The sequence below is a fragment of the Hemicordylus capensis genome, chromosome 6 (assembly GCF_027244095.1).
Source record: "Hemicordylus capensis ecotype Gifberg chromosome 6, rHemCap1.1.pri, whole genome shotgun sequence".
Lineage (NCBI taxonomy): Eukaryota > Metazoa > Chordata > Lepidosauria > Squamata > Cordylidae > Hemicordylus > Hemicordylus capensis.
Window position 1 is genome coordinate 23854567 of NC_069662.1, and position 14045 is coordinate 23868611.

The window sequence follows — 14045 nt, forward strand, 5'->3', positions numbered from 1 at the left end:
TGCTCGGGCTCCGAAGCCCCCAATCACAAAACCACCGGCCATCACGCTCACAGCCCTTACCTCTTCAGACAAAGGCTGTAAGTGTGATGGACCCACCCGGCAGGGGAGAGTGGGTTGCTGTGCTGGGCAGGACTTCTGCCTCATTTTTGAAGGCTGTACACAAGGATGGCCTCTTCTTTGGATAATGTCCCCTGGACTTTAGGAGGCCAGTACCCAGATTCACAAGTGCAGTCATTCACACAAAAACCATGTCCCTTTGTACAAAAATCTCTACCCGTACACAACATAATGTTTGAACAGGAATATACACACAGCCTGGTATAGCTTGCTTAGCTTTCTAAGAAGGTATATGGATATATTGTCCCGAGAGATCAGATTGGATACTACCCGTCTCTCAAGCAGCAGCACAGCAGAAGGGGAGTGTGTTTTATAACTGCTTCCCTTGCAAACACCAAGAACTCTTATGCTGGTTTAACTAAGACTCTATTCAGATTCAGAAGCAACTCGATTTTTCTCCTTTGCCTTCCCTTTTTCCTCCCTTTTCTCCTTGACTCCATCCCCTAACACTCTCTTCAGGATCCCTACTGGGACAAAAGTCCAAACAACAAAACACAAAACATTACTGGACAGAATGCAACAGAGTGTTGCTGGCTGGGTAAGCCACGTGGCGAACAGTTTCTGCACACAATTGCTGCCACACGGTGGACGCCACCACTCAGAAGTGTTTCCTAGCAGTTTCTGACTGGTAGCCAATGCATCACAATGTAACTTGTCCAAGATCTGACAAGCCTGGGTGAAACATGGAATTTGACCCTAATCTGTTTTTCCGCTCAGCAGGCACTATTGGAGCCCAAATATTTTGTGTGCCAATGGTAAACAGGTTCACAGGGTTCCCATGTTCTGATCTGAACCAGCATATCAAACCAAGGCTTGACCTTTGATATCATGGTGGGGCAAAGATCAGTGCATATCACAGCATATTGCCAGGAAGGATCCTGAGGTTCTCCACGAAGGTAGGTGTGTTAAGGGGTTGGCACAAGCTGGGTGGGCCTCAACAATCTCTGATTGCTACTGTTATGCCATAGACATCACTGCAGAAACACACATTCATCCCCACACAGCTTTAATCCGTTAGGAAATTCAGACACCGTAACCTCCATGGAAGGTCCTGGCTGCCTTCCAAAGCTTACCATGTGAGAAACTGCAGCCGGGAAAGCACATGTGTGTGCACCCCACTTATCTCACACACACACACACACACACACACACACACACACACACACACACACATGCACACAGTCCAGAAGCCTTAAGGAAGCAGGGCAGAGACAGAGGCAAGAAAGAAGCTCTGCCAAGAAGTGAATCGGACAGGTGAGTAGTACCAGCCGTTGGCACCCAAGGGTGTGGGGCAGGGGGCACAGGGTTCTCATGGTATTCCCTGTCCCGCCCTGCCAGGTGATGGATCTCAAAGCAGGAAAGGACGCGGCAGACCCCAAGGCCGTCAAGCGCACTACACTGGTGGAGGTTCAGGGGGTCCCTATGTTCAGCGACACAGCAGAGAAGTGGGGTCCCATCTGGGACTTTAAAGCACGGCCTGATGATCTCCTCATTTGCACTTACCCCAAAGCAGGTAACCTGGGAACAGCGGAGAAATGAGGGCCAATTATGTTGCTGTGGAAAGGTAGCAAAGGCAGACTGTGGAGTCTGGGAGATGGAGGGTTTGAATTATGGGGTCTCCATAGCTAAATGAGCAAAGAGGCACCTTTTATAAGTGGCGAGTCTCTTTATTTAGCAGGGGGAGAGCAACTGGCCCTGTCCATCCCCAGCACAGCATCCCTCCAGTGGCTGTTGCTGGTGTCTACCTTGTGTTTCTTTTTAGATTCTGAGCCCTTTGCAGAGAGAGCCATTTTATTTATTTATTTCATTTATATCTATGTAAACCGCTTTGGGGACTTTTTGTTGAAAAGTGGTATATAAATATTAACCGTATTTGTATTCCATAGCACTATTCAGACATTATGCTGGACAAGTGTACAAATGTCTATACACTTGCAAGTGTTTTGTGTGTGAATGACTGTACCTGCATTCATTTTAAAAGTGAACAGGTCCCTCAAATGCATGGTACAGCTAGGAAGTGCACTGCTGGGCTGGTGTTCAGTGTAATGTGTGAACCGCTGTACCTGCCTACATTGTCCAGCTGTTGTGCAAGTGCTGAACATAAGATGTGAATAGGACTATTGCCTCTTTCCATCCACCCCCTGCCAGGGACCACATGGATCCAAGAAATTGTGGACATGATGCAACATGGAGGGGACCCACAGAAATGTGCCCGGGCCCCCATCTATGTACGGATACCCTTCATAGAGATTTGCCCTTCCATCTTCTCACGTGAGTAGGTGATATGTGACTGCTTAGGGGAGCTGAAGGGTGAGGGAGGGGTTTGTCGGCATGAGGCTGAATTTTGCCCCCTGGTGTTTCAGGTTTGGAAGAGGCAGAGGCGATGCTTTCTCCACGCACCCTCAAATCTCACCTCCCAGTTCAGCTCCTGCCCCCTTCCTTTTGGGAACAGAATTGCAAGGTCAGAGCAACAGGGGTGGGGGGAGTTGGGGTGAGGGCAGAGCTGAATCTGAGGCAAATGTTAGCTCTGGGACCTGTCCTGGCTCAAGCCTAGAACATATGAAATTGTCAGAAAAGGAGAGGGCCTCTCTTCCATCGCACCCATTTACAGCATGTCAGCATTTATTAGCGGTGCTCTGATCTATGTGCCGCTGGCAACAATCTCTCTATCAGGCCACTTTCCAACTCTCTCACACTATTAGCAGCCTTCCAATAGGGATGTGCACAAACTGGTTCGGCGCTCCTTTTCTCGAGCTCCGAACCGTTTCGGAAGTCTGGTGTTTGAGCTGGTTCAGAGGCAGAGGGGCCTTTAAGGGGCAGGGAGGGTGCCCCCACCACTTTCCTCTTGTTGGCGCTCTCCCCCAAATAGCTGCTGGGGGGCTGCAGCATACCTCCCTGCAGCCCCAGTCAGCATCGTACCAGATGTGGCCGACACGCATGCGCATGGCACACATGCGCATTGGCCGCTTCCCTTAAGGGAATTAAACTCTGCCAAGAAAGTTGGAGGGGAATCTTGCAGGTGAGAGGAGCCAGGATGTGTGAAAGAGACAGAGCTAGGACTCCTGGGTTCTCTCTTCTTTCTACTTCCTTCCCAAAGATCATTTACGTGGCCAGGAACGCCAAGGACAATGCTGTCTCCTACTTCCACTTCCATCGCATGGACCAGGAAATGCCGGAGCCAGGAAACTGGGACCAGTTTCTGGATAATTTCCTTACTGGGAAACGTGAGTTGAGGCGAGAGCCAGAAAGAGACTGGACATCAGAAGATCCGTTTGGTCTGAGGGGAAAAGCCAGAACCACTGGCCTGCTGGTTGGAGGTGGTGGTGGATGAAATGTAATGGTTCCCACAGGAGATGGGGGTTGTATCTGCATATTTGGGGGGGGGCAACTACATGAACCTCCCAAGTTCTCTGATCCTTTCACTATTTTCTTTCCAACCACTTAACTTTTTAATGGGTGTCTATGTGAGGCAAATCGGAATACTGCAGTCCACTCTCCACTTCTTGTGTTCCTTTGCAGTCAGTCACACATTATTATTATTTATTTATTAACACACTCAGACAGGTGTTATTGAGTGGTTTGTTTTATCCAGACATTGAGTCCTTCCCAAGGACCTGGGATGGCTGGATTTTATTATCAATGTTGTTGCTGTTGTTAGAGATATCGTCGCAGAATATAGGCTGTTATTCACTGCTAAACACTGTCCGTATCTCACTGCTAAACACTGTCTGTATCTCACTGCTAAACACTGTCCGTATATTCAGTAGCGATATAGCAATGGAGTTTGGACTAGACAAGTGTGCTGCATTAATAATGAAGAGAGGGAAAATAACAAAAACAGAAGGAATAGAACTGCCCAATGGAAGCAACATCAAGAACCTGGAAGAGAAAGAACATTACAAATACTTGGGCATTCTCCAGGCTGATAACATTGCACACACTGAAGTTAAAAGAAAAATGGGAAGTGAATACATCAGGAGAGTTAGAAAAATCCTAAAGTCCAAACTCAATGGCGGGAACACCATACAAGCTATAAACACCTGGGCTATACCTGTTATAAGATACACTGCAGGAATAATAGACTGGACCCAGGCAGAGCTAGAGACGCTAGATCGTAAGACCAGGAAAATAATGAGCATCAGTCATGCTCTGTACCCCCACACTTCCCAAGGACCTGGGATGGCTGAATTTTATTGTCAATGTTGTTGCTGTTGTTATAGATATCGTCGCAGAATATAGGCTGTTGTTAATATTATTATTATTATTTTTACATTTATATTCCGCTCTTCCTCCAAGGAGCCCAGAACGATGTACTACATACTTGAGGAGTTTCTCTTTCACAACAACCCTGTGAAGTAGGTTAGGCTGAGAAAGAAGTGACTGGCCCAGAGTCACCCAGCTAGTTTTATAGCTGAATGGGGATTTGAACTTGGGTCTCCCCAGTCCTAGTCCAGCACTCTAACCACTACACCATGCTGGCTTATTTGGCCATCCGGAAGCTATAATTCATTCCCCATTCTCTTGTGTCTTTTTGTAGTTTCCTATGGCTCTTGGTTTGACCACGTCCGGGGTTGGTGGGAAGCCAAAGACCGTTACCCAATCCTGTACCTCTTCTACGAAGACATGAAAGAGGTGAGAGGCTCATGCGCATGGCCCTGCAAGGTGGTATTTTCAGTGCAAAGGAGCTCCGATGCTTTCAGGCTGGGCACATCGGAGAGCAGTCCGCTCTAGTCAAGTGAGAACCACACGCAGTGATGTTAAGCTCACAAACAGCCTGGGTCTTCCTCGACATCCAGATTCTTTCCTCTCTCCCTCCCTCCCTCTCTTTCCCTTCCCCTCCCTCTTTTTCTAGGACTTAGCTCGGGAAATCCGAAAAGTAGCCCAGTTCCTGGGCCTTGAACTCTCAGAACCAGTTCTGAACCGGATTGTTCGGCACACAGCGTTTGAGAGCATGAAAGCCAACCCAATGGCTAATTACAGCACCATGCCTCCCCACCTCATGGACCACACTACGTCGCCCTTCATGAGGAAAGGTAGGGACCAGGGGCTGTTCATGGGAAACAAGAGGGGACCCTGTGGGATCGTTGGGTACACACACTGGAGAAAGCAGGCGTAACTATAGGGGGGGCAGGGGGGGCACGTGCCCCAGGCGCCATCTTTTCTGGTCACGTGGGGGGCGCCGCCATGACAAAAAATTTTTTTTAATTTTTTTTTTAAATTGTTAATACAAATGTTTCCTGCTCAGTGCAGCAGCGCTGCAGCAGTCAAGGGAGCACGTCGGCGCCCCCTCCCCCACGAGCAGTCCCTTCTGCGCCGCCCACGCCCCCCTCATTGCTTTGCTGGTGCCTGGTGGCCAGTCAGTGGCCTGGCTTGGCAGCGGTGGCGGGCGCTTGTGAGGAAAAACCTAAGTATAATGTAGTACGGGGGGGGGCGTAGTGGGGGCGCCATTTCAGTGCTTGTCCCGGGCGCCGTTTTCCCTAGTTACACCTCTGAGTGTACATGTTACTTGGCATAATTCTATGTGTATGTGGACAGGCTGCAGTTGTTGAGTTATGAGATAACAGCTATCTGCATATGCTCAGAGATAGAGATAGAATATTATTATATTCACATACAGAATAATATCCACATATTCTATTTGCAACTGAAGGGACATGGCTACTAATGGAAAGAAAGGGAGATAAATAAATGTAGTTAATGCAAGAAAAGGTATCGATGAGTATATACTGGGGTGGAGCTATAATTGGGCACGGTCCCAAGAACCCGCACCCTCCTGCCTCCGGGGGCGCCATGCTCCTCTCTGGAGCTGCCTCACGCACCTCCCCTCACCTGCTGGCAAGGCTGCTCTGCTTCCATGCTCCTTCTCCCCACGCGCGCTGACCATCCCCAGCGGGATGGATGCAGCCCAGGGCAGCTTCCTGCCAAGCCCTAGTGGCACGCCGTGTGACTGGTAGGAGGGGCATGTTGTTGCTGGGGGGGAGGCTGCCTCTCCGCCACTGAGAGAAGGAACACACCACTGCTAGGTTAGGGAGCAGGGTGCCACCGCTGCCGGGCGGGGGGGGGGGGCTGCCCATGAGAACACAGGCTGCTTATGTCGTCTCTACACCACTGGCTTATACGGATAGCCTTTGAGGCTATTCACATGCAAAACTGGGCTAAGGGAGCCCAGCCCAGTTTTGCACACACGTATGAACTGCCAGGATCGGGCCGACCCCAGCAGCAACACAATGGCAAACCCGCCTAAATAGCCACCCTTGACCTCCCTTAACCTCGTCTTTTTGATCGTCTGGCAGTTGCAGAGAGCCTGAGGAGGGGAGGGGAGGAGAGGGGGGAGGGGGGATCCCCATGCTGCACTGCACAGTGCATCATGGTATTTCTGGGGGCTGAGATGACACATCCCCCACCCCACCCCCCGGCCCATCCTGCTGCTTTCATGTGTGTGGAATGATCTGGGCATGCTCCCCGTGCGCCCAGCAACGGCGCTTTGATCGTCTGCAGGGAAGGTAACTGGGCAAAGAGGCACCTTTTAATATGGTGATTCTCTTTGTTGAGCAGGGGGAGAGTAACTGACCCTCTCCACCCCCAGCACAGCATCCCTCCAGTGTCTGTTGCTGGTGTCTTATCTGATGTTTCTTTTTAGATTGTGAGCCCTTTGGGGACAGGGATCCACCTTATTTATTATTTCTCTGTGTAAACCGCCCTGAGCCATTTTTGGAAGGGCGGTATAGAAATCGAACGAACAAACAAATAAACAAATAAGGTAGGTTTAACCCACCTTCCCCACAGCCCGCTCTGGAGCTCTTCTCACAGATCATGAGAAGAGGCTCACTATCTTATCCCTGAGCAATGGGGTGGGGGTGGAGGGGTGGGTGGGGCGGAGAGCCAAGAGGGCTGGCCAGTGTATCATGTGAACTAAGTGCTTGGCCTAGAATACTTCCCAGAATCCTCTGCAACACAATAAGATTCTGCAGCAGACATGCAATGAGGTGGCAACCAACCAATGGAGAAAAGGATTTCCTGAAGGAAGCTTGAAACTGAAAAGGTTATAACAGAAAGGAAGAGCATGAGAAACCACACTGTGTTGTATTGTGGATTGTTTTCCCCACCTGCAGGGACTGTGGGAGACTGGAAAGAGCAGTTCACAGTGGCTCAGAGTGAACGGCTAGATGACATCTGTGCCCGGGAACTGGGGGGCAGCAGCCTGACCTTCCGCACCCAGCTCTAAGCACACCTCTGTGCCCCTCACTGAGACTTTCCTAAAAACACGCCTAGACAATTTGCCTGTAACAACATGAAATAAAATAAAGCTAGAGACTGCAAGCAAATTCACTGGCCAAAGTGAATTTTGTGTGTGGGTTTTGGTTTATTTAAAGGATTGTTTGTATAGATCTTTGTTTGTCATATTTTTATACCGCCTGATATGTACATCACTAGGCGGTGTACCAAATTTAAAATATTTAAAAGTTGAAACAGATTAAAACACATGACACAATAAAAACAGCATAAAACAGTTATTAAAACAAATTGTTAAAATTATTAAAAATTAATTCTAATTAAAAGCCTGCAAAAACAGGAGAGTCTTGAGGTTCTTCCTGAAAACAACCAGAGAAGGAGATGCTCTTATTTCAGCATGGAACATATTCCAAAGCCCTGGGGCAGCCACAGAAAAAGCCCAGTTCTGGGTCGCCACCAAACGGGCTGGCAGCAACCATAACCAGACCTCTCTATAACAGGGTTTCTCAACTTGTGGGTCCCCAGAGGTTATTGGACCAACTCCCATAGTCCCCAGCCCCAGTGGCCCTTGGTTGGGAATTATGGGAGTTGAAGTCCAATTATATCTGGAGACCCACACGCTGAGCATCCCTGCTCTAGAAGATCATAACATGTCAGGGTTAATGACAAAGCAGGCACTCTCTTAAATACCCAGACCTGAGCTGTTAAGGACTTTATAGGTAATAACCAGCACTTTGTAACCCATTAACCTATCAGCAGCCAGTGCAATTCTTTCAAAACTGGTGTTAAAACCAGTCCCTTTGTGTTGTCCCAGACCAATCTGGCTGCCGCATTCTGTACCACTTGTAGTTTCTGGACTACGTACAAAGGCAGCCCCACATAGAGCACATTACAGTAGTCAAGCCTGTAGGTTACCGGCATATGTACCACTGTTTTAAGGGCATTCACCTCTAGAAATGGATGTGGCTGACATATCAGCCAAAGCTAATAAAAAGCGCTCCTGGCCACTGTCTCTACCTGAGAAACAAGGGAGAGCTTTGGGTCCAGGAGCACTCCCAAGCTACGTACCTGATCTTTCAGAGGGAGTGTAACCCTATCCAAAACAGGCAGATCTAAACCATCTCCTGGGTCCCGGCCCCCCACAGTCAGTACCTTCATCTTATTTGGATTCAACTTCAGTTTGTTATTCCTCATCCAGCCCATTACTGCCTCCAGGCAGGCATTTAGGGAAGATATGCTAGTTCCTGATGAAGTCGACATGGAGAACTGGGTGTTATCAGCATATTTATCATGCTGCACCAAACCACCTGATGATCTGTCCCAGCAGTTTCATGTAGATGTTAGAGCATTGGAGACAGTATGGAGTCTTGTGGAACTCCACATTTTAGTTCTTGCTTAGCAGAACAACGGTCTCCAAGCAACACCATCTGGAATCTACCAGAGAGGTAGGGTGGAACCACTGTAAAACAGTGCCACCCAATCCCACCTCCCTCAAGCGGTCCAGAAGGATACCATGGTTGTTGGTATCGAAAGCCGCAGAAAGATTCAAAAGGATCCTCTGTCGATAGCCAGTTGGAGATCATCCATCAGGTTGACCAAGGCAGTCTCAACCCCATAGCCCATACGAAAGCCAGTTTGAAATTGGTCTAGATAATGTGCATCATTCAAAGCTTTACAAATAAATCTCAGTGAAATGAATGAATGGTCCTTTTGATTAGCCTGCTTTCCTCATGGAAAGATGTCTTATGAGAGCCCCTTGCTGTGTGTGTGTGTGTGTGTCTGTCTGTCTGTCTGTGTCCCCTTATGACTTCTCAATGCGTGGACCAAATTTAGTACAGTTGTCATGACACATAGGGACATCAATGGCATAGTTTGTGGTGATGTCATCCATCCCAGTTCATGATGGTGGACATGTGAATGTTTGACATGGAAGTGGGCTAACTTGTGAACCACCAAACTGATTTGCACCAAACTTGGTATACACGTTAAGATTATAGAAGACATTAACCCTTGATATTGCATTAATGAACACCAGAACCCATTTCAAGATGGCAGCTGTGTTGTTTCCCCCTAACATTCTGCAATGCCTGGATCAATTTGGATCGAATTAAGTTCAGTACAGTCAGGTGCTTTCCAGATTACACATTGTTCAGCAGTAAAATGCTCGGTTTGGTAGGATCATTTTGAAAACATAGCTTGTTAAACTCTCCTGCAACAGGAAAATACAGCTATTTATTTGCGATGCACGTGCCACATTGTAGGGCTAAAATGGACAGATAAAATCCAAAAGAAGGCATCGGAAATGTGAATGGCACCCTGCTGACAGTGCAGGGACTCCAGTGTCACAACAAGGGGTTTTGCTATAATGGAGCAGATGGGTTCAAAGAACCTGGGCCCTGCAGCTCCATCCCTCCCTATTTTCTTCATTATCTCCCTCAGTCCGAGGGGCTGCTGGAGAGAGGCAAACACAACCCACTCCTCTCCCATAGCTTTGCCCCTGGTTGAAGCACAGCCGTGAGACAGGGCAGAAGCACACTTAAGAGACAGGAGTAGTGACACTGTTGTGAGTGTGTCATCTGGAAAGAGTCTTGTCGTGCTTTCATATTATTATTATTATATGATCATCTTTGGCCAGCCGTCTGGGCTCTTCATCATGGACACGAGACTATTTATGGATCTCTAGGTTTATTGTCCAGAGAGTGCCGGGAAGATTTTTAAGTTGCAGCGGCTTGCGTTCACGAGCAGCTTCCCTGGGCTCCCCCTAACCACTTCCCTTGTCCAATGGGGAAGCAGGGGTGAGGTGGGGAGGGGGAAATCCTGACGGGAGGGAGCGCAGGTGATTCTGGCTGCGAGGCAGCACGCGAGGGAGGAAGAGAGAGAGCGCGAGCGAACGCGCACGCGCCAACTTTCAAGCTGTGGCGGGGAGTCGGAGAGGAGCTGGAAGTGGACTCTGCGCTGCCCCGCTCAGGCGACAACTTTTTATGCAGAGGCGCAGAGCTGAGGCGGCGAGGAGACGGGATCTCGTGTGTGTACACACACTGGTGGAGGGAGAGAGAAGCGGAGAGGGGACTGCCTGGGTGGGTGTGTGCCGATGGGGTGGAATGGGGTCCCCCCACAACTTCACAATGAATGCCCGGACCTGTTTGGAGCACATTTGGTACAGTTGTAGTGTCACATAGTAGGCAAACCTCAGTGGCGTATTTTGTGATTAAGTTGTCCACCCCACTTCAAGATAGCAGATGCATGAACATTTGAGGTACAAGTGGGCTAACTTGTTAACCCCCTAACCCATTTGCACCAAACTTGGTATACAAGTTAGGATTATTTTTATTTTATTTATTTGTTTGTTTATTTATTTTTATTAAATTTTGTACCACTCTTCCGAAAAGGCTCAGGGCAGTTTACAATTAAAACAGAAACCATTAAAATCAATAACAAAGCAATTATGGAGGACATTATACCTCAATATCCCATAACTGAATTCCAGGACCCTTTTCAAGATGCATGAACATTTGAGGTAGAAGTGGGCTAACCTGTGAACCACCTAACCCATTTGCACCAAACTTGGTATACAAGTTAGGATTATAGAGGCCTTTATACTGCGATATCTCACAACTGAATTCCAGGACCCTTTTCAAGATGGTGGCTTTGTGTGTGTTCCCTCTCCTAACCACTTTGCAATGTCTGCACCAATTTGGATCAGACATAGTACAGTACAGCTGCAGTGCAACAAATGAACATCGAAATGGCATGTTTTTAGCCTACTTTCCTCAGGAAAAATAGCCCCATGAGAACACCTTGCTGTCTGTTGTGTGGGTCGTGTCTGTCTGTCCATCCGTCATAGGAAGCTGCCATATAGAGTCAAACCATAGGTCCCTCTTGCTTGGTATTGTCTACATAGATTGGCAGTGGCTTCTCCAAGGTTGCAGGCAGGAATCTCTCTCAGCCCTGTCTTGGAGATGCCAGGGAGGGAACTTGGATGCAATGCCTGGACCAATTTGGACCAAATTTGGTACAGTTGTGTTATATGCAGACATTTAAACTATGTGGTTTTAGCCTACTTTCCATGAGGTAGGGGAAAGCTTACACTGGTGCCATTGAAAGCTTTCCTCCTAGGACAGGGACTCTTAACATCTGGTCACCAGATGCTGGACTACAACTCCCATCATCCACAGCCATTGCAGCTGTGGAAGATGGGAGCTGTAGTCAAAGAACATCAAACCTACGTTGGAAAGGAGAACAAGAGAAGAGACGACAGTCATATCTGCTGAGAGGAAAGTGGAAGGATCTGGACCATAGAAATGGAAAGGAATGAGGCAGGTGGGATATGCAAGGCAATTTGAGACCCCAGTGCAGAATAGCAAGAGGACAAGCAGCTTCAGTGCAAATATGCACAAATCCTATGTATTTTATACATTTTATATCCCACCTCAGACCCATAGCCAGCCTAAAAGTTGGGGGGGGGGTAAAATAAGTGATAGGGCAAGTTTGAGCCAGTGTGGTGTAGTGGTTAGAGTGCTGGACTAGGACCGGGGAGACCCGAGTTCAAATCCCTTCAGCCATGATACTAGCTGGGTGACTCTGGGCCAGTCACTTCTCTCTCAGCCTAACCTACTTCACAGGTTGTTGTGAGGAGAAACTCAAGTATGTAGTACCCCACTCTGGGCTCCTTGGAGGAAGAGCAGGATATAAATGTGAAAAATAAATAAATAAAATAAGTTTTTTCCACTGTAGCCATTTTTTAAAAAATTGTAAAACCTTTAGGGGGCAGAGAAAAATATAGGGAGGGATGGGTTGGGTCCACCCTAGCCTCCCCACTCCTCTGGTGGAATTCAAGATGCTGTATGTGGGGTTCCAGCTGGTCTCTCCCCCACATCAACTAGGCGTAGATCTGTTTAGCTTCAGTAAGGTGGTTACATCTTGTACCCCCAGGCCATGCCCTGGCACAAATTTGCGTCCCACCAAGTCAAACATACCAGTCCTGTAGGATGGCTAGTTTCTATGTGCTTGGCAGCCTTATTTTGCTGGGCCAGGCAGGCAGCAAAATGAGCTCCCACTGTGTGTGTGAAATGAGTAAAGGTATGGCCAAGGCCCATGTGCATTTAATACACACATATATCTTGAGCCCCTGGTGGCGCAGTGGTAAAAACTGCCGCCCTGTAACCAGCAGGTTACAAGTTCGATCCTGACCAGGGGCTCAAGGTTGACTCAGCCTTCCATCCTTCCGAGGTCGGTAAAATGAGTACCCAGAATGTTGGGGGCAATATGCTAAATCATTGTAAACCGCTTAGAGAGCTTCGGCTATAGAGCGGTATATAAAAGTAAGTGCTATCTTATGTACTCAAATAACTCAAGTTGTGCCCAGAATTCTGTGACCTATAGCAATTAGTCACATTTGTGTACATAGGCTTGATCTGAACAGTTCCTTTATTTCTGCTAGTAATAGGGTGGCCAGATGGAAAAAAGGAGGGAGCTCCTGTGCCTTTAAAAGATGCATAGCGCAGAATTTTCAGCAGGTGCCACTTTTCCCAGCATAACAATTCCCTCTTCTATGCATCTATTAAAGGCACAAGAGCACCCTCCTCTTCTCCATTTGGCCACCCCAGCCAGTCATCAGGGGAAGATTAAAGAGCTCAGAATTGCAGTCCCCTTCCCCAGTCACTGGACACCCACTCAGACCCACTTCTGGTTTCTGAGATTTCACTGGGCCATGCTCACATGCTGTCAGACTGCTGCAGCATCCCTGAGTGATAGCTGTCCTTTTAATTTCAACGCAACTACTTCTGAGTAATTTTCTGCAGGGAGGCCATTTTAAATAAGTTTTGTAGTTAGGGAAGCAGAGAAAAATTTTCTGATCATGTGTCTGTCAATGTTCCTATTCCAGCTTTTCTGTTGTTCAATGTGGTTTACAATAACAGTAAAGCACACCTAAAAAGCTGATATAGAAAGCAGGAGTCACTAGAGTAACACCCTCAATATCGACAGCAGAAGTTACCTCAGGAACACTTATGTACTTTGGAAGACCTGTAAGAACCAAACAGGTCTTCAGAAGCAAGACAGCCGCCCGACTTACTTCACCCAGCAAGTATTTTAGACCCTAAGAGCAGTTACAGAGAAGGCCTTGTACTCTCAATCATTGTTCTTTCCATTTAAAAAAACAACATGTGAAGTGTGCGTCCTTTTCTTACAAGGAGACCCCAGTGGTCTCTTATCCAAATTGTTATTCAGGTCCATTTCTGCTTAACCAATAAAATTACAAGATCTAGTGTTCTCAGATTACCACCACCACCCCGCATCACTACTGTAACTTCTACAGAAGTTCCAACTTCTATAGAAATAATTCTTACTAGATGATTCAGCAGAACGGAATTAGAGCAAAAGCAACCTGTCTGTCTTGCAAGCTTGCTGAGGAAGCTGAATGATACGTGGTCTTTAATGTGCAAAAGACGTTATACAGCAAACTGGTCTCCCAGAGTTGCTGAAACAGCTCTCTTATCCAAACGAATATCCTGACTTGTCCAAAATTAAAATATTGCCCCCATTCTTTCTTTGAGAGTCCAGGCTGATTTGCTAAAACTTGGCCAATGGATTCCATTCCATATCTCCTTTCCATGGTAAACTGGGAGGAACTGAAGCCCTCATCCCTATTGTGGTTTCTGGAGTCCTTTTGGCAGAAAAAAACCTTCAGAAAGGGA

General features: G+C 47.6%; 1 protein-coding gene across 2 annotated transcripts; it reads left to right on the plus strand.

The window, feature by feature from the left end:
* Positions 1–941: 941 nt before the first annotated feature.
* On the plus strand, positions 942–7442 carry LOC128330074 (sulfotransferase 1C2-like). Of its 2 annotated transcripts, none has more exons than XM_053262323.1 (8): positions 942–1013; positions 1456–1630; positions 2266–2388; positions 2481–2578; positions 3215–3341; positions 4655–4749; positions 4970–5150; positions 7230–7442. In XM_053262323.1, exons 2-8 carry the CDS (start codon positions 1459–1461, stop codon positions 7340–7342), a joined length of 909 nt encoding a protein of 302 aa, XP_053118298.1. In that variant the 5' UTR covers positions 942–1013; positions 1456–1458; the 3' UTR covers positions 7343–7442. The 2 variants fall into 2 exon arrangements, with proteins under 2 accessions (XP_053118298.1, XP_053118297.1); XM_053262322.1 differs by lacking the exon at positions 942–1013 and adding an exon at positions 1266–1371.
* Positions 7443–14045: the final 6603 nt, after the last annotated feature.

What these genes read in the sequence shown, in the direction of transcription:
- LOC128330074 (XM_053262323.1), top strand. Translation starts at nt 1,459, where the DNA reads ATGGATCTCAAAGCAGGAAAGGACGCGGCAGACCCCAAGGCCGTCAAG. An exon ending in TTGCACTTACCCCAAAGCAG is followed by an intron (nt 1,631 to 2,265) that starts GTAACCTGGGAA and finishes ACCCCCTGCCAG; the next exon opens with GGACCACATGGATCCAAGAA. An exon ending in TAATTTCCTTACTGGGAAAC is followed by an intron (nt 3,342 to 4,654) that starts GTGAGTTGAGGC and finishes GTCTTTTTGTAG; the next exon opens with TTTCCTATGGCTCTTGGTTT.